General features: G+C 32.6%; 1 protein-coding gene across 7 annotated transcripts in view; it reads right to left on the reverse strand.

The window, feature by feature from the left end:
* Positions 1–22,381, reverse strand: part of rdgA (retinal degeneration A) — a 243,091-nt gene that overhangs the window by 172,989 nt on the left and 47,721 nt on the right. The window contains exon 1 of one of the 7 annotated variants that reach the window (XM_085959200.1): positions 12,341–13,162. The exons of the other annotated variants lie outside the window; for them this stretch is intronic. Within the exon in view, the coding sequence (XP_085815326.1) occupies positions 12,341–12,435 (95 nt within the window). The 5' untranslated portion in view covers positions 12,436–13,162. Of the gene's footprint in view, positions 1–12,340; positions 13,163–22,381 lie in introns of those variants that run through there. 7 annotated transcript variants of the gene reach the window in all.

Here is a 22,381-nt window from a genome sequence, read left to right on the forward strand (position 1 = left end):
CCATTTGAAATTAAAAAAATGCTAGATATCTATTAAATCTTTTTCCTTAATTCTTGTAAATCTTGTCAAAAATAAATATGTTATTGTAAATTTGTTTCATGTACCTATAGTAAAACAGTAATTTTGAATAGTAGGTAAATGTATACATTTAAAAATTGTGCCTGCACGATACAACTTATTTTTTTCTTTTAATCGGTCAAAAATCAACAGTAGCTATCTATATACGATGTTCAAATTTTCTATTGCGTTTTCAATGAGGAAAAGATTACCGATCTCTATTCTAAAGTATGTACATAGTACTCAAGTACCTACGTAGGAATGTGTTGACGAAAGATTTTTTGCAAATACGTATGAAACAAAATCCTCCCACAAGCATGCATAATAGAATTATTTCCTTCGCCGCTTTTAGTCACAACAACTTTGTACATGTACCTATGTACTTATAGTAAATAATATTATATACCAATAAGATATTATTAACTGCGAGATTAATATCCATCTGTTTTTATTAAAGCGTTTGTATATAAAAAAAACATACACAACTTTTTAGACGTGATTAATATTAATACATATTCAAGGTTGCAACCAAACTCAAGCTTATTTGTAAGAAAAAACCTGATAGAATTGGATATAATTACTTCAATACGTAGCTTACATTATTATGAATAACCATCATTAAATTTAAATAAAGACGTCCATAATTATGGATACTATGTTAATTTTATACGAAGAATGACGTTACAAATGACAATATTAACTCACTGTAAAAGGGGTTCACAACTCGCCGCCAATACACAATAATGGTTGACTCTGTGCAAATATTGTTTCAAATACGGCAGCGTATTTTCAAATTCGATAGCGGCTACCACATTGGTCTACCAGACAAACCAGTATAAATTCCGTTAAATAATTAGGCCTTCTAAATACTTTACTATAATAGTGCTAGCTATCGTTGACATAATAATATGTCAGTTAAGCAAGAAAATTACATTTAACAACATTCGCTAATAAAATGCTAGATTAACTCATTTTTTTTTTAAATGTCAAGAAATTATCATTTTAAAAAACTATATCATTAGCAAACTTGCTACAATGACAAATGAATGTAAGTACATATTACGAAATTTAATAACCGCCCAAATATATTTGATATCAATATTCTTATAGAATACAGAAAAGGCCGGTTTGTTAGAAAGATTGTCTGAAAATATCTTGCAAGAAAAACACTAAGTAAGCAATGCCGAGATAATGTTTTTGTTAGTGTTTCTGTGTCTCTTTTCAAACTTCAGTCATATGAATGAATTAGTGAATACAAAAAAAAACTGACTGACTAGGTACCTAACTAGTTCTTGTCTAAAGTGGCTCCTGTAAAGTAGGTAAATACTTGTCTGTCTATTATATTATTTAATATATTTGACCGGTTCTAATATTGTATTTTAGCTACGCCAAAATTTAATACGCAGCAAATACAAACCTGATGTCATTAGTTCAATGAAATGGACATACTTACCTAGCAGGCACATGCTAATTTTCTTATTTTGGTGTAAGTATAGTTAAGTTTTTAGCGGTTTGTTTATTTATACTAGCAATAGTTAAATTAATTAGATTAGAGAGTGTTGAGTCTTCGGCGTGAACAGACGTGTTTTCAATAAATTTATGTCGCCGTCTAATTACAAATAATTGCTTTGCTTAATTAGTTATTTCGCTCATAAACGATCATTATAAATCGTTAAATTAGTGTTAAGCTAGTAATTAAATTTGGTGTTTCATAAAAATTTGTTAACGTTGTACAAATTGTTTCGATTTAGTTCATCTTATATTTATAATAATTATTAATAATAACGATTTTGTAGTTAATAAATAAACGGGATAGTTTAATATTGTAATTTTGTAATTTCTTATTATTATTATGGATTAAGGCAACAATTTAATATCGTACTTTGTGTTTAGTTATAATGACCTACACTCCGGTAAAACTAAGTGATCTTGCAAAATCCTAAGGTAGCAACCGTTCAGACATTTAAATCATATTGGCAGCAAAGGCATAGTAATATGCCGCTCAAACGGACCCCTCCTCGTGGGGAATCGCTACCGGACATTCCAGGCCCTGCAAAAACTGCTTCAGGAATCGGAACACGCGTACGCGAGCGGTCAAAAAAGGAACGCTCGCCGAAGAGCCCCAAATCACAACAAGATAAGGCCTCTACTGCTGAAGATGGAGAAAGAGAGCCAAAGCAAAAGAAAACCAAACAAAGAAGCCACCAGCCTGCACCCCCGAGTACGTCGGATGTCGAAAGCGACTGCAACGTCGTTATAGATTCAGCAGTATCGGACACCACAACCGAGCCTGAAAATAATGTCATCTATGATGACATACAAACGTGCTTACATGAAGTGCACTCCTCCCTTAGGGCTGACTCTAAAGATAAGTTACATAATGCCCTACTAAGCCTTTCCGAGGCTGTTGGAAGGCAGAATTTGTGCATGGCCAAGCTGGAGATAAAAGTCGTAGCGCAGGAATGCGAGATTAAGGGCCTGCAGATTCAACTTCGTGATAAGCAATTAAGCATTGAAAATCAAAACCTGGCCATTGCTGATTTAAGAGAGCAGACGAAAACTCTCAAAACTGCCACATTACAAATCAACAAGGAGCCTACCATCACTGCCCCCCCCTATTGATACCACCTGGGCTACTGCGTTAGGAAGGCGGCAGCGTCCGGCAGCGGCGCCATTCACGGCACCTGCTGTCACCGGGTCAGCATTTCCTTCGCTGTTGCCGCTAGCACCAAGGCCTGGAGTCCTCTTTTTCCCTACGGGAGAAGGAGAAAAACGATCGGAAACGACAAGAGAGCTCATCAAGAAGTCCCTTAACCCCAGGGATATTGGGGTACAAATAACGGAAATTAGAAACGTCAGAAACGGAGGTGTTATCGTACACCCCCGCTCTGAGGACGAGGCCAAGCGTCTCGTCAGCGCTCTGGAGACCTCAGAGACTGCTCTGAGTGTTAAACTTGCAGGAAAAAAGCAGCCTCGCATTATTATTTTTAATATGCCGGCTTCCACTACAGAACCCCAGCTTCGGGAGGCAATTTACAACTCCACAAGAGAGCAAACGGGTCTATCTGAGGAGGCCTACCAGGCCGTACGCCTCAGCCACAAGGCGGGTCCCAGGACTGGCAGATGCCATTATATCACGTATGTACCTGCCGCGGTGTGGTCTGCTCTCATTTCAGATGACAGACTGTACATGGGGTGGGACTCTTTCCCACTCCAGAACTATCTAGGGGTAACCAAGTGCAATAAATGCCACTTATATGGGCACATGGCCAAATCATGCTCGGCAAAAGACGTCACCTGTTCTTACTGTGCCGAACCAGGCCACGACCGTGCGGACTGCCCCGTGAAGGAAGCTTCACCAAAATGCGTTGCCTGCCGCCGTCACAAGCGGCCATATGACCACCCGACCCATAGTGCAACATGTCCGGCTCGCCTGTATGCGGAGCAGAGGGAGCGATCAATGACGGACTACTCAATTGAAATCCCTCACCCATCCTCAGCATGACTCGCTTATAATAAGCATCATTCAACAACTTCCGCACCTCGGTCATGCGAGATTTATTATCAAAATGTAAGAGGCCTAAAAACTAAAGTAAATACATTTAAAGAGGGTATATTGTGTGCCCGACCATCGATAATTGCTCTAAGCGAAACATGGCTCGACGACACCATATCGGCCAATGAGCTATTCGGAAGTGAATATTCTGTGCATAGAACAGACCGTCGAAATGGTAGACGAGGTGGGGGCGTTTTGCTGGCAATTAGAAATGGGGTAGCATTATCCACACAAACTTTATATCCAACCAGATCAAATTTAACTGAATATGATTTTGATTTTAATTTGTGTAAAGTTAATTTTAACTTTTGTTCACTGTACTTGGCCGCTGTATACTTCCCTCCCGGCAGCTCAGCGACTACATACAGTGATTTTTTTCACATAATAGAAAATTTGGTACTGCCCAACAAAAAACTAATTATTTTGGGAGATTTTAATTTGTATTCCGCTGGTATAATTGAATCTGATTATACCAGCTTTAATAATTTATTTAATTTAAAACAATTTTCTTCTGTGAAAAATAGTCTCGGTCGGACGCTTGATTTGGTGCTATCTAACGTTGGTTGCACGGTGGTCAGCGCGTGTGATGAGCCTCTCGTTCCTGAAGATGTCTATCATCCCTCTACTTGCACAATTTTATCTTTTAAGCATGTATCGCACAGAAATGATTCGTCGATTCCTCCACTGAATAGGCATAATCCGCAATGGAATTTTTCAAATGGAATTTTTTTAGCGCTGTATAATTCTTTGAGTACTACAGATTGGACCTCTTTATATGAACAAATTGATGTAAACACGGCATTAGCTATTTTTTATAATAAATTTTATAATAGTCTGGACTCCTGTTTCCCTCGCCGGCTCGTTCATCCACCGAAGTACTCATATCCTAAGTGGTTTACGCCAGAAATTATTTATAATCTAAGGTCAAAGGCATATTATCATGCACTGTGGAAAAAACATAGACGGACTGCAGATTATAGTAAATTTTCCTGTCTTAGAAACTCATTGAAGTGTGACATCTCTTCGGCTCACAAATCATATCTAACGTCGATTGGTCGAAATATTGTCTCAGATCCTAATTGTTTTTGGAAATATATTCATTCGCTTAGTTCCAGTAGTACTACAAAAGACAATGCCATGATGACGTTGAATAATGATCCTATAGAGAACCATGTTATATCTGATGCATTTGCTAAGCATTTTGAATCACTTTATAGCTCAATAGAACCGCTACTTGACCCCGATTCTGCTGGTCCTTCGTCTGCAACGCAAGATATTCAAATCTCAGCTTTTGACGAGAAAGATATGGAATATGGGTTTTCAAATTTGTCTCCCAAAAGTTCATTTGGTCCAGATGGCTTGCCACCTTATGTGGTTAAGGGCTGTTACGAACATATAACCTTTCCGCTTAAACATATATTTAATTTAATCATAGCATCCAGCACTTTTCCTGATGCATGGAAAATAACCCGCCTAAGGCCGCTTCATAAAAAGGGATCTAGATCAGAGATCTCTAACTATAGGCCAATAGCAGTTCTTTCGGCTCCATGTAAATTATTTGAATCGATATTACATATAAACATCAACCGTCAAATAGACTCTCGCCTCTCCGATTCGCAGCATGGTTTTCGACTTAGGCGGTCCACAGTAACAAATCTTATAGTGTATAATAATTTTATTTCAAATTCTATGGATAAGTCAATTCAAGTTGATTCTGTGTACACAGATATTTCCAAGGCATTTGATCGTGTTGATCACGATATTTTATTACAAAAGCTTTGTACATTTGGCGCGTCATATAGTATAATATGTTTTTTTGCTTCTTATTTGAATAATCGCCGTCAATTTGTTGATTACCATGGGAATGAATCGCGGATTTTTAGAACAAACTCTGGCGTTCCTCAAGGTTCAAATCTTGGCCCAATTTTGTTTTTAATATTTTTTGATGATATTGTCAAAGTTATAACCAATTCTTCTTGTTTGCTATTCGCAGATGATCTTAAACTTTTTCGAACTATTGAAACCCCATTATGCTGTGCGATGTTGCAGTCTGACCTAGATGCTATCTCGCAATGGTCTATCTTAAATAAACTTGAATTCGCTACCTCCAAATGTAATATTATTTCATTCAATCGTTCAAGGCACACCTTATTGTTCCCATACACATTGTCTGGTATAATATTGAGTAGGGTAACGGAGATAAAAGATTTGGGAGTATTGTATGATACAAAGTTCACTTTCAATCAGCATATTCTTAACATCAGTACTAGATCTAGCAAAATGCTTGGTTTTGTTATGAGGGTTTCAAAATCATTTGAAAACGTCCGAGTGCTACGTACATTATACGTATCATTTGTGTTGAGTATTCTTGAATATGCCAGCATTATTTGGAGTCCTAATAGGTTCATGCACACAATTAAGCTGGATCGAGTCCACAATAGATTTCTTAGATTTCTCTACTTAAGAACATACGGGTTCTTTCCTTATGATAATGACAATAAAATGAATTTCCCGACTCGTTTTCTTCTGGGTATGCTATCAATGCAATCCCTGTCTACCCGAAGAGTGATTGTTCTTTTAAAGCATTTCTTTTTACTTCTTCGTGGGTTCATTTACAATCCGCATATACTGGCAAATATTAATTTTCATGTTCCCACCAATATCACTCGCAGCTCCACGGTCTTCAAGATACCTCGTCGCAGGACAGATGTTATGTTTCATGATGCTGTGTATCGTGCAATTAGCTTATTTGATGGCACCATAAAGGTTGATTTGTTTTTTATTAATTATATAATGTTTGTAGACGTTTTAAATAGGATAAATTTATAATTATATATATTATCATATTTCTTTAATATTTACACATGCTGTCTTTTCCACTTTCTTGTCATATTAGTTGTTATTTGTAATTAAGATATTTTTATATATTTGTATGTATTATGGCGCATTGGCCAAAAGCTGTAATGCCGTAATACTCTTTTTTTTATAAATAAATAAATAAATTATTAGTAATACCAGTTTTTTCAGGCAAAAAAGTAATGAAAAAAATAGATTTAGACATAATATTATATAAATCAGTGATGCAAATAGGTTATTTTTGGCCGAACATTGAAAAATTAAAAAGAATTTCCGATGTTTTACCCATTACCTAATATAATTAAAAATCTAACATACTTGTGCGGCACATTTCGTATTTTTCTTGATAAAATACCTAATTGGACGAAAAATCCCTATTTATATCTGTCCGCTTTTCCCCGTCTAAAGCTGGCTTATATGAAAGTATAAACATAGTCCAGGATATTTTTTTATTAACATAGTATTTTCCCCATAATTGTAATTACAAGATTTAATAATTACCTATATACATAGATTCATAATATACAATCGTAAGTATTTATTTATACAGAAACGTAGAGATGTAAAAGTTTGATGTTAACGTTATGCTTCTGAGTACCTAGATATCGTATGATCATGTTGTCCTTAATGACTTCTGAGAAAACAATATTGTAGAGAAGGGACTTACTTCAATAAGTAGGTATACGATAATAAAATTACATTGATAGATTTTACTTAGGTACTAATAATTATCGTACATTATTCAAAATAAGTTAATTACAATTCAAAGAGAATAGTGAGATAATTTTTACTGATGACGTTAAAATAAAGATTTAAAACATAGTAATTTTGGTCAGTAACTATCACAAATCTCAAAAAAATAATATGATGTCTACGAGCTTCGGTCACGCCGAAGTAAGTAGGTACACGAACTCATTTATATTTTGGAAAAAAAAAACACAAAAACTTATAGTGCAATTAATTTAGTAATCGTGACTATTTATTTATGACTTTTGATTTTTATGATTTATGAATTTTCATCTGGTTCATTTTTTTAAATTATAGAACGTCATAAACATCAAACCTTAACGCCCTAATGTGACGAAGCGAATTCGGGACAACTAATTTATAATTAGTTATCTCAAAAGAATTCAAAGATAGGTAAATTAGGTACTTATTATTGTGTAAAAATATAGAAAATAAAAAAAATAAGTCACACAGATTGCAATATTCAGGTTTCTTTGTGAAGTAAATGAAATATTCACGCAAACAATAGCAAAAGAACTAAACATTGGATTTTACAAACAAACCCGATATATACACGAATTAAACAACACATAATATTTCAAACGATCGAGTACCTACCGTGACAAACCGCTTGGTTTTTTTAATTAAATACCTTTTAAAATTACCCAATGTCGTTAAAATAAAACAATGGCGTACACAATTTAATAGCAATAATACCTACCAACAGTACCAACCTACAGGAAAACGCTGTTGTCATAAAAATAAGAACACTCTTACCAAATCAGTGACGCTGTTATGTACTAATTTACCAGGTAAGATTAAATTATACTGTTTTGGTTGATTCTGTTGAAATAATCACTGTATTATTCTAATTAGGTAAGTATATTTGAAAGTATAATGAATGGTAGGGCAAATAATCACCGTACCATAGGTTAAACATTCATTATTTATAAAATGCAACTAACACATTATTATTAATATGCATAGTAACATCGACATTTTGGTATAAATCTTAACTGACCCGTAAACATAATAATATGAAGTAAGATATTGGTTAGATATTACAAACCTTTGTTTAGAGTACCTAAATGAATGTGCTATAGCCACAGAACAGATTATTTTATATATTCCTTGGCTCTAGTTTTTATTTTCTATCTTTGTGTTAACTCTCGTTTCATTGTGGAATGCTTTATATTATTAATTTAAATAATACGAAAATGTTATCGTACTGATGACTTTATTAAATATAACCGGTCCAATTTATTTAAATTAATAATACGAGTACCTAGCTTTTATAACTCATTCATCATTGACACTGCGGATGGCACTACAACCCAATTTTGATCTTGCCCGAATCCAGGAAATGACTCTAATACTCTTTATCTAGCGCAAGCTTCATATACATATGTACTGTTCTATCCGCAGGGATGCTGTGTGGAAAATTACACAGTCCAACCAACATAGTATAAGTATGACGACCCTCCCGTTTCTTTCGCCTCGTTGGTTGTTGGGTGTTTTTCATTCATGAGACATAACCTGCCCAACAGATTTTCCCCACTTGTACCTACGTGTGAGACGATAGGGGAATTATTGTACAACGCGTATTGGCGTAACTCATTCACTGCCGACCAGTTAATTAATATTTAATTACCACATTTAAATAACATGCTAATTAAATGTAATGGCCATCTAATGCCGTGTTGGTGTTACTTTCCACACCACCTCCAAACGTCGTTGTATCTCACTCTGCAGGGCGTTCTCAATACATTTCAAAAATATCCAACTTTGTCACATTTAGTTATCACAATTCATAATACCCGAATACGCGATATGTAAACAGTTAAGATTGCTAATCAATTAATATTTATTTTTGTTTTATTTAAGTTGGTTATAATTGAATTTCTATATATTATTATGTAGGTACCTACTTACGTTATTTTACAATAACCAATCAAAGAACTTAAGTACGTCCATTGAATCAAAGTTATTCCACTAATCGAAGACGCAAAGGTTTACAGTAAATTATCAGGCCTACAGTAATTTAATATACCTAGGTATAGCAGCATATAATATACTATTATCTCAAACGGGTGAAACACGGATATACACACAAGGTAGTTTCTAATATAATTTAGTAAAAATTTCCAAGTGAATGGTGAATATGAATATCAAGGTAATAGTTTAATTTTCAATTATACATGTTTTCCCGTAGATATAATTCCTATAATAATGTATCTGAGATAATATACCTAACTAACCCACCTGCATGACAAACACATCCGACACGTTACTGAGAAATCACATACCTATTCTTTATTCATCCCATATAAAAATAATAAATTTTTGCCATCAGTATTCTGGCTGTGTTCGAGGAAGAATCTTTTCGTTCATGCATTTAATGATCCGCAACTGATTCGTCGTCGTCACCAAAAACAATACACTCGCAGAATACATAAACCGAAGCAGTAAACCCGAATCGGAGACGAGCGGGTGAACTATTTTTCACGTTTCAATAATACAATAAAAACACAGGTAAAAAGGAGTAGGTACAATAATAAGAAAATCGGTGTGTGTACTTATGTACCTCGTTAGAAGTTATACTTCTTTGGCGTAACAAAACAAAAATAAAACTTGTGATAACTAGATTCTTAGACTAGCTCTTAATTATCTTGTTAAATTACACACTCAAGAAAAAGGACCGCTTATTGGAACGCCGTTGGTTTATTTCTATACATATTAACTTATATTAGGTACTAAATTATTTAATTATTTATCGACTGCCACTATGACGTTTAATAGTTTTTAATTGCAAATGGCCGACAATAATAAATTCGCTGCCTAGCAACGGAACAATTCTAAACTAGAATAATATACTGTATAATTGTCACGATTGCAGTATCATTCTGTGGCGTAATGGTTGTGCGTTCGGCTGATAACCGAACAGTCGTTGGTTCGAATCCAATCGAGTGTTTTTTTGTGTGAAAAAATAAATTATGTGTTACATGTCACACGCCAAAAATACACTCTGATCTGATTTTCCAAACGCCCCTAATGAAGTACAATTTCAAAAAGTTACATATTGTGTAGATACATAATTTTGAAATATCTTATAAAACATACGTATTAGAAATATAATTTACAAAAAGATAGACCACGTGAGACACGAATCTCACATATTATTGTCACTGTCTGGATGACCGCTCTAGCCCCTGAGCTATTGGCCGGAAAATAATTCGATGAATAAATCTAATATATTATATACGTGCTCGGATGTATTACAATCTATGTTAAGCTGGAGCGGCCGGCATTGTAATTAAACCGATGTGATTAATTATATTATTAATTTATTACTAACACGACTTATAGACAGTGTTAGATGGTCAGTTTGATTAATTTATAACTTCTGTATACTTGTGAACAAATATTATTATATTTTTTTCTTATTTAACGCTGAATATAAATAATTAATAAGATGAATTTACTATTCTTACATATTGTGTATTCAGTATTGAATAAAAATATAATAAAAATTATTGGTTTTAGTATTACATTTTCCGTTTCTCATTCGGATAATAAGTATTGTCTCATTTTAGGAATGTTAAACTTTACTTCGTGAGCTTTAAATTGAACGTACTAATTATTTATTTATTAACGTAGCAATTTATTTAGATAATAATATAAGCGCGTCAGACCACTCATAATAATAAATGATATCATTTTGGCGTGATGTAACAACACGACAATGTTATGCTTGTACTTACTACCTACAAACATTTTTCACTACCGATTGTTGCGGAAAGGCCATAATAGAAAGAAAATACTTTTATTATAATACAATATGCAAGTAGATACCTACTTGGATGGGTATGTACGACGAAATTATTATGCTCACAGAACCAAATTGGCATGGAGCGCTTTTGGGTGCCTGAATAGTGTCTTCAAAAAATTACCTTCCATTATGTATTAAGCATAACGTGTTTAACCGATGTGTGCTATTAGTGCTCACGAATGTCATGTAAACCATGATCCATTAAGACGGTACTTCAGTGAAACAGCAAATAATTTTCAACTATAGGTGCGTCGAAATTTTAGACTCGCTGGCAATCGGAGAGCGAACGTCGAGCTGTGAACATGTCAATTTGATTCGTGATGGCGACGGGGGTATCAATTCTTAAATCGTGTAAAGATGACTAAAAAACGTTACCCATTTACTTGAAAAAGAAAACATGTCAATGAATATATTATTATTGTCACTAATAGAACAATAAACAGAACATTAAATGAACGCATGTTGGATTTATATGACAAATTATATTTCGTTCGGCACGCGTCATTTGCACAATCCGCGCATCGCCTAGCCACGATCTTTTTAGACCATGTCTCAACTGAGATATAGCCTCAATTACGAGAAACGTAACGTAGAAAGACCATAAAAGAAACGAATAGATAAGGAGACAGATATAATAGAGGTCACTAAGCAGAGTGGGCTGGACATGTCGCTCGACCAGTGGAAAACCACTGGATAAATGCCACCGTACAGTGGCACCCAAGTGGCATTAAATGACCACAGGGACGCCATAAAACCCGCTGATAGACGAACTCATAAAGTTCGGAGGATGTAGGTACGTGACAGCGAATAACTGAATATCGAGAAGAGTGATATGAGCTAGGAGAGACCTTCATTCAGCAGTAGATCGATCCCGGTTGATAATAATGATGATAATTGGTAAATAATCAGCACATCTTTACTTTGCTTCAATGAATACTGCCAAAATAATGCTGATGTTACTAAGACAATTAAGTAATAATATGATCATTGATCAACGTTAAAGTCACTTTCGATAAGTATCTATTACATCTCTATTAGTACATCTCTAAACAGTAACAATTATTTCTAAATAGCTAATTATTCAATACATGTCATACTTATGTAATTCGAAAATGTATCAGATTTAAGTTTTTTTATACCACGTAATTATTATAGAATGCAAACATACATAAACATTTAGAGGTAGAAATCTCTGACATTGAATATTTGGATGCCAGTATTGTAACATGCTTAGATAATAAAAATGGTAATTTTTCGCATTTATAAATATGTATATAATGATTATGTATGTATATTATCGTATGAAAATAATTTACTTCTCTTTGGCCTTCCTCTTTTTCCGGTTCGATTTGTCCGTGCAATTCCGGTACAGCGACACGGAAAAAGTTGTTAAATTTTTGATATAGCCCATGTTGTTGTTTTAAAATTTTAACACTTTCATAATATTAGGCATATTGCATGTCACACACTATGGTGTGACATTTTTATTATTTGATACACAACTAACCGTTGGCACATATGTAACTTGCTCACTAATTCAATTTACCGTTACTTGATTCAAAAAATGATTCCGTCAAGAGTTAAAAGTGGCACAAGTATGAACGATACATAAACAACACCACAAAAATACTATACAAATTTGATTTTAAACACATTAAAACAAACACAAAACTACATAAAATATTTAAAATTACCTATACCTATTTAAAACACATAGAGTTTTAAAATAATTATTAAAGGGAAGTCTAAATCATTTAAGCTTTTACACTATTTTATTATAATATTCACCTTGTTACATTTGTATTTAATAATGTCACTTATTATTTTTATCGTTGTAATTTGTCAGCTTAATAGCAATACAATAATAGTTAATATTTTAAAACTACGTTAGTCTTGGTAGTAAACAATTATGTTACACTATTTATTTACTATGTCACTACATCCATTATTGTCACTATACCGCAAACGTCAGTAATATCGGTACAATTAACGACTATTTTTAAACGAATTTGAGAACATGGCCAATATGAAACAATCCCGGTGATTTTTTTCATGGTTCGGTTCTCATACGATATAAAACAACGCGCACCGCAATACTTCGGAGTATGCGCACTTAATATTATGACTGACCGGTGTGTACTGCCGATTAAAAATTGCCTGCGAGAACCAAGAGCAAGTTTACACCAAACACAATGGAGAAAAACAGGTCTGCCTTGATATTCGTATGTGGTGAGAAGATAGGATTGTTTGCTAATTTGCATAATATTATTCACGAATGAGGCATTTTGGTACCCGACTTAATGTTCAGGCCAAAATATAGATCAAATATTTAAATCAAAGTTCACCTTTACAAATAATTGTTAATTGCATTCGTAATTTTACTACGATCACTTAATAATTAAATATCAATCTACTCACTTAGTACCTAGATCGATTAAAGATTTACCTTAATTAAGCTAATAGTTTGTTTATTTCGGAAAGGAATGTGCTATTTTAAATTATTGAAATCCCACAATTTCGTCCGCGAACACGAAAATAAAATGTAAATAATATTAAGTATATTATTCTTTCTTTTGACCATGTCCGATCCTAATATGATTATATTATGGGCCTCCACGGAGTTGAGGTTTGTATTCACAGTTTTTTTTTTGTTTTTATGAGAAATGGATGTTAGCCAGTTGCTCAATCTCAAGTCCATACTCTAACTCCAAACACAAATTGAAAAACAATAATGACAATAATAATAATAATAATAGACAATATAAGCCGACGCGTAAGCCGCTCAGCCATCGGGGAATACACAAGATATAGCTGATATACTTACAAAATAAGTAGATTAATTCGATTTGATTTTATTTCAAAATAATTACATAGACAACTATCGCACCTCTACCCGTACGTCACCTCCCTACTCCACCATTGCTATCTGATGCTATTGTTTTTTTTGTAGGAAACTGTATAATGATGAATTGAATATCTCTTTATCACAAATTAAAATAATATGATTAAAAATTGTGAATACTAATAAAATATGTAGATACGTACAAATGTAGATGGGTAGGTAGTATGATAACATTGATAACTGATAATTCAAAACCAGAATAATAATTATTATTTGCGTTGGTAGACGCTAAAACAACAACACCGACCACTGAATCAGGTAATAAAAACCACAAACTGTGCAAATACGACTTTGCATATTATTTTATTGTTATAAAATTTATTTATTGATTTTGATGGTGAACAAATGGCATGGCATTATTAAAATAATATTATCTTGAAGAAAAACATTTTATAGGATAACTTTTGAATAATTACGATTGAAACACAATTAGTACATAGTAAGTAATTATGATGTACTTACTTTATTTGAACTTTGGCCAATTAAATGTATTTTTTTTTATATCGGAAAACCAGGATTTCTAGCTAATTGTTTATATTATGTTATTAATTACCTTCAATTAAACCCTACTAAGTCTCAAAATTGGTGACCCAAAGACAAAACGGTATACTCTTAGATATTGTAATTTACTGTACCTATATAATTAATAAGTATGTCCAACTTCAAGTAGGCTGTGATCATTCATTATAAAAGTTAGCAGTGGTCTACAAATCTACATCACTCTTCCATTGTCTTCAACTTAAGACGGCACTTCAGTGAAATGGCAAATAATTTTCAACTATAGGTGCGACGAAATTTTGGACTGGCTGGCAATCGGAGAGCGAAAGTCGAGCTGTGAACACGTCAATTTGTTTTGTGATGGCGACGGGTAATTAATTCTTAAATCGTATAAAGATGACTAAAAAACGTCACCCATTTACTTGAAAAAGAAAACATGTCAATGAATATATTATTATTATTACAAATAGAACAATAAACATAACATTAAATGGACGCATGTTGACTTTTTATGACAAATTATGTTTTGTTCTGCACGCGCCATTTGCACAATCTTCGCGTCGCGTAGTCACGATCGTTTTAGACCGTGCCCCAGCTGAAGTATAGCCTTAAACAAACTTATCGTATTTGGCTGAAGACACTGAGGAGTAACAAATTTTCATCACAAAAAAAACAATTTCCCATTCGTCGTGAAAATTATAAGTTTTGATTTTATGTTGCGCACTATTTGCACTAATCGTCAAAATATTGTCCTACTGTGCAAAAAGCATGATATTACGCGACTGTGATATTGAACAACGCCTCAGTTTAAAGCGCGGAGATCCACATTTTCATTTTCTTTCGCTCCTGTATCAGGCCGTGGCTGAAACTAATCAAACGAAACGACGAAGTCAACCGGGATTTCTCTTGGTTACTTTTGAAAACGGGTTTTACTGAATATATGAGTAAGTAAGTAATTAATCCTTGCCCTTCAAAATCTCAATTAAATTATATTATTACAACTGAACATAATATACGCTTTTTTACATTTCCACGACTATGGGTCAGGTATATTATGGTGGAATCTACAAGAATCCATCCCGCGATTGACGTGTTGAAAATTTCTCCTATTAAATCGTTGGTCTTAAACCATCAGTACGCGAGAGATGATCAGTGCTAGATGTATAATTTATTTAATAAAAGTTGCAGTATAAAACTTTTATCATCCAAAAGTAATGATTATTTCTAATGCTATTGATTTTCAGTGTCTAGTTGTATTGATTTATTATGAAGTCTTAGGTGGTAAATATTTATGAAATAGTTGATAATCGTTATAAATATTAAGATACCTACCTATTGTTAAATAAAATTCTATCGCGTAAAGAATATTTCAATAATAAACTTATTATTTTCCCACACATACAACCATCTAAAAAAATAATGAAAAAAACAACTTATTTTGAGAGATTTTATAATTTAAAAAATCCTTACTTTTGAACGCAAATATATTTGTACATAATGTTGTCATTATATTTTATATTAAATAAGGTTTATTCCTAATATATGGCTCATTTTGACCAAAGTTATAATATTTTGGGGGTTATTTTTATGATATACTTATATAGATATATCTACTTAATCATAGTGAAAAGTGGAGAACTAAAAATTAAATTGCAATTTAATTTTATATACTTAGGTACTTAATATGAAAGTTAAGTTTTCTTTATTCAATAATATAAGACTAGAATCTGTACATTATAAGGAAATTTGTCAGCAATGAATGTACATCCGCAATGAACTTGAAACTTGTACTGCAAGAGGCTGAATTATTATTGAAACATGGAGTGCTAATATTTGTTGAGTGAATTGCTATTTTCATGCCTTACTAACTAAGTATCTAGTGAATAATTTAAATTTACTTGTAATAATAGGACATAGTTAGTCATAACCTATTTCTTGATATAATTGTAATGTATAGTATCGATTTATTTATAGTTATTCAACAAAAATGTGTAGAACGGAAGTTTCTGTGTTTATTTCCATACGATGGATTGATATTTCAAAAAAATACAATGAAGAAGTCGTAACCTTAGATATTATGGAAACCCGTTTACGGAGTAACCGAATAATTATATACAATGGTATGATGAAAAGCTAAGCTAGTCATGAATATAAAAAAAATGCTTTTCACATAATCGGAAAAAAGTTTTATTTTGAATTCTAAATTATAAACAAAACATTTCTGGGTTAGCCAAGTATTGGGATAATTAATCCGATTATGTTAAAATCTAGTACAGTGAAACCCCGATTCTACGGTTTTCAAGGGACCCTAAAAAACGATAAATGCCGGATACATATTATTTTTTTGTTTTTAAACTTATATATTTATTTATTCGATCTTTCTTATTGTACTTACATATATGTACTCATTATCTATGACATACATATACATTACACATTATTTTTTTTTAAAGTCCTTAATACTATGTTGCTTCTTTGTAGTTTGACTAACAGGCTAACATTTATTAACTTATACATTTTTGATTTTCTTATTTCTTCCTAATATATTTTAAAGATACATTTTTGAGAACTTGTTTTTGTTTAATTTTGTGATTACACAAATTTCTTATTGGTGTAGATATTATTACAAATATAAAGACAGCTAATTTATTTCCAACAAATCAAAATAACTGTTAAAAATCTGCAACTGCACAACAAAATTCTGGCATATCGTAAGGTCAGTCTGTGCACGTTTTAATTATTTTTAAATAGGTAGGCACAAGCACTCGTGAAACTGTATCCAACGTCGTTTAACTAGTGCCGAAATCTTAGAAACACGAAATACCTGATTGCATGCTTCAATAAAAACATTATTAATAGCGGTCAGAACTTTTTCATTCCACAACAAACCGAGAGAAAAAACGAGATACTTTAGTTGTATTCTATCAAATCACTTATTCATTAATGGTACCTGTTGATTATTCAAAACATATTACGGTGTGCACGGTCTGCAGTCGACTAGCATTCCCGGATGTTTTCATTCATCACGTCATGCATATTTAAGTATGTACATAATAAATGCACAAGTTATATTATATCTTTTCCATTAAATAATTATAGATTTTCGATTCATATCTATTAAAATATTGACTTTATTAGTGATGTAATTAGGTATGCACCGGTCGCAAGAAACGCCAATAAGAAAATTAATGAATAATGACGGTACGTACCTACAGTAAAAACAAAACAATGATTCGTTTCGTGGATTATATGCGTACGAATACGCACTCATCGACTGCCAGGTATATAGTACGGCTCCCCATCCGCACGCACACCATCGACGTTATGTTTTTACTGTGCCTACCTATATAATATTTTAGAATAATATTTAGATATCAGTGAAAAGCCATTAGTGCAGTCACCTTTTTACGAAAAGAACGGAAAAATATATTGCGATTATAATAATTATTAGATTCAGAACCAATCAATTTAATACAAAACGTACATTTAATTTCCCATATTATATTGACGATTTATTTTCGTAAATTGACGTAGGTGAATAACAAAAATATATAAGTAACAAGAAATTGTCTATTAATTTTACAGATGTTAACCAACTTTTTAATAGTTCCGTTATGACTGCATTTTGTAGTAATTAAATTATTCAATATTGCCTTATTTTAAGTCAACCTTATACCTTCGTTTCTTATATTATTTGATACATATAAAAGTATGTTTATACAGGTTATATACACAGGTACAAAATAATGTCAGTTGTATTCATTTAAACTAAAAAAACCTAATAACTTCGCACATTGTGCTATCGGTCCCGAGTCAAATAAATGACCTATCACGTCACGTTCATTTAATTAATATCCATATTCTTGACCTGGACTCTGCTAATATTCTTTTACTTGCAACACAATGCATTTTGATGACTGAATGAATGAATGCTTGATGACTGAATGATTGATTTATGAATGATAAATGAATTAATGGCGATAAATTCTGCTTCCCGAAACACACTAAAAGCATTCGAAAAAAATGTAAAAACATAGTGACCTACAGAAATAAAATTATGTAATAAATTAAATATAGCAATATGCAAATATATGATTTTTTATTTTGCTTGTGTTGATTTTAATATTATGGCGATATTGATTTAATTAAAAAAAATAACTAAACACTTCGTTAGATTAGAAGCACAAAAACGCTGTTTACTACTAATATTATTGAATTGCGGTTTTATCGATTTCCGGTACCTAATAAGTTCTTCATAATAATGTATAATTATAAAGAATAGTCTAGATTCTAGCTAGACTGTAATAATATATACTCTATATCTATAATGTAACATTATGTAATCGAATATTTTGTGAAACAATTTCACAGTCTGTTCTAAATGAGGAAATACCATAGAAAGTAAATGGGTATTTTATTCAGGGTCAACGACTAGCCGTTTAAATCGAAAACAAGTTTGGAAGAAAAGTTTTCCCTTGTAGCTTTTTCATAGCTGAATCACTGTAGAATGTAGACAATGTAACGCAATATCTATATTTATATCTAGGCGGCAGATTAACGCAATCGTTATCAAACGAAAAGATCGTGAAGATTGGACTATTTTCAGCGATAAAATACACTTCACGATATTTTTACGGAAAAGTTTGAACATCTTCTCAACGCGGAAGTAGACAATAAGATCGCGACTGTCGCAAAATTGTAATAATAGATCAGGGAAAAGCGCGTATTCTGAACAGCTAAATTGACCTTGCTAATCAAAAATCGATAGCAGTAAACTGCGGGTCGATGATCTTGTTGTTGAGTTACACGTGTTTCCTGTGTAAGCTTTCGTAGATCTACCAAATTCAAAAGTTTAATAATAGAGCTTAATCATCGTTTGCAAAAAATACCTTGTAATCTTATAAAAATAACTGCAGAGCCGGACTTAATATCACTTTAAGTGAGTGCATGAGTTGACCCCCGCGGTGACAAGGGCCGCCAAATTCAACAAAATATTTACCAAAAATTGCAAACTCCTTTTAACATTTTGAAAACGTGAAAAAGACTGTACAATGTTATGGAACCGTTTTTTTACAATGGATGGAGGCAGTCAGTAATACACTGCAATCGGAAATTTTATCATTTTTAATAGGTGTAATATATAATGTGTAATAATAGGTGTCGAATCATTTTATTAAATTTAAATAATCTTCTTCTTCGTCCACTCTATCACGTCCCAACATTGGGGCATAGGGCAAGCACAAGTTGACGCCACTTCCCTCGGTCCATCGTCAACTCCTGCGCATCCCGCCATGTCAGATCTGCAGCACGTAGGTCGCTTTTGTAGCACTGCTGCAGGGTGAGGGAGGGCCGGCCACGGCGATGGAACCCTTGAGGCTGTGCCACAAGGGTAGAAAGTGCCGCATCCTTTTTTTTCAAATTTAAATAATACTTTCCAGAATTTTTTCAATTAACATTTTTTCCTTGGAATAATATTGCGATATAGCATAACGTAATTATTATATTGAATATTATGTCAAGATAAATGAATTAGCTACCTCATCAAACATTTTAAATGTTCCATCGCATCTATTCTATACAAAATATTGCTTTCGGCCGCTACAGCAGCTATCTAGGGTAGGTTTGTATCGAATTATTGTTACAATAAGTTAGCCGTCTAAACAGTCAAGACTGTATATCTCGCTCTAAAATTTAGCATAGCCAAAAGAGGTGCTGTTAAAACATAGCACTTATTGTAACAATAATTACAACTAGGTAACTTACTGTAATTGTTGCAAAAAGTGCTAATGCTTCGATACAAACACAAACCTACCCTAGATAGCTGCCGTAGCGACCGAAAGCTGTCTTGTGTATAGAATAGATGCGCATATTTATTATCAAAACAAAATTCGTAGGCTGAACTACGAGGAACCAAGAATTAAAACTTAAGAAGTTGTTATTAATGTATCATTATCTGATATTATTTAGATGTAGACTACGTTGTGCATATAAACTGGTTTCAAATTATTTTTGTGAAGAATACGCGTCAATCAATGAATTTATTACAACACTATTCATGTTCATTAATAATTTTCTTTACTTTTATTTCACGATGAAAAGAGTTTATTAAATAAGTATTATAAATTTAATATTTCGATAATAAATTATTATGAATTATTCTTTTTTGTACTTATATTCATATAATCAAGTAACCTTTTCACATGTCTAAGAAAGCGAGACCCTTTTTATCAATGCGGAAAAAGTTAGGGAGGTCCCTACCCACTACAAGTAAAGTTTTTTTAATAATATTTTTATTGTCATTTCATATTATAAACTATTCACATTTATTAAACCTCGGGGGCACCACGATCCCATCGGAACCATCCACGTATCCGTAATGCAATAAAAAAAAATATGGAGATTATCATAACTTATTGCAAGCAGTGAGTTTCAAGCTCATTATAGCGGTCTCTATGGAGTCTTATTTCGTTAAATTTTGTACCATGCTTCCTATCCAGGGAGTAAAAGTTTTTAACGAGATAGTGAACCAAAAGTCGCAATGAAAAGCAACAAAAAGGTATAAAATTGCAGTAGGAGTATTTTATAAACTGTGGGTATCATTTGTTGCATCCGTTACATTACGTTGTTTACAGTCCCATATAAATGATAAACTTTGGAACTATAATATTGAAATTAAATTTAAATTAATAATTAAAGGGGTTTTATAATAATAATAAAATAATATGTCATTCCTATTAAGCACATGAATTATGTGTCTAAATATTTAAAGAATCGATGGGGAAATAATAACACAAAAAACAGGTACATACGTGCTACGTAAATAGTACATATACCGAAATCCATAATATTATTATTTTTTCACGTTATGTTTTTTTAGATATTTTAAGTATTGGAATTAGTACATATAACATAGATAAAATAGAGAATAACAAGATAACTATATAATATTATGTGTAAGTGTAGGTATATTATATTTTTAAAATATAATAATTGGTTCCTACTTACCCTGAATGTTCCCATGTACATACTATTATTTAAAATATCTTATCAAACCGCAAGATATCTTAAGAATACCTAAGACAAATTTAATATTGTATTATAAGTAATTAAATTAATTCTATTCGATAGTTCAATTCTGATGGGAAATTCAATCTCACAAATTCGCTGACTTCTTAATAATTTGTAAGTACATTATTATATCTGAAAAGGGATTAAATTTTTAAACTGATTTGTATGAAAAGTTATACGCTTTGTCATCCTGGAATTATATTACTTATGAATACACTTTCCAAATTCTTAGGCAATGTTATTAATATTAAAAATAATACCTAAAATACTTATCTTATTTAAATATTTTCCTGACTTGACTTGTAGGTCTTTCAAACTCTCTTCAAACGATGAAACACTAATAAATTTATAAGGAAAATCTATTTATTTTTCTTGTGATAAATATTAATGTAATTATATATCATTTAAAAACAATGTCTCATATACAAACAGCATGTTGATAACAGTTGCGCCTATTATGTATTTATTCACATTGGTTACCTATGCAGTATGCATTTGGATGATTGATTAATGAACGGCTACGGGGAAAAGTGTGTAATGTCGTTTCTCTTCGTATGTACTCGTATTAAAATATTATCAGACTTATGCTCCCATACCGGTACCATACAGGCTCCTAATACCGGTATTGCATCGATGAATTGCAGTGATAGGGCCTATGCATATGCCTGGATTTACTTGCACCAATAGTATGTATTTTAAACTATTGTGATATAACTGTTTACACGTAAAAGTGCAAACTGTCTCGCCAATCTCATTCTTCAAGAGTAAGCGAGATGCAATGTTCTAATTTTATTGTATAGTGCAATTTGACAGGTCTTGAAAATCGGTTAACCTCAAAATGAGTTTCGGCGGGGTATAGTTTATTTTTTTACCGGCAGGTTCCCTATTA

The sequence above is a fragment of the Rhyacophila brunnea genome, unplaced genomic scaffold (assembly GCF_057557595.1).
Source record: "Rhyacophila brunnea isolate RB1 unplaced genomic scaffold, BYU_Rbru_1.0 scaffold_8, whole genome shotgun sequence".
In the NCBI taxonomy this organism is placed as follows: Eukaryota; Metazoa; Arthropoda; class Insecta; order Trichoptera; family Rhyacophilidae; genus Rhyacophila; species Rhyacophila brunnea.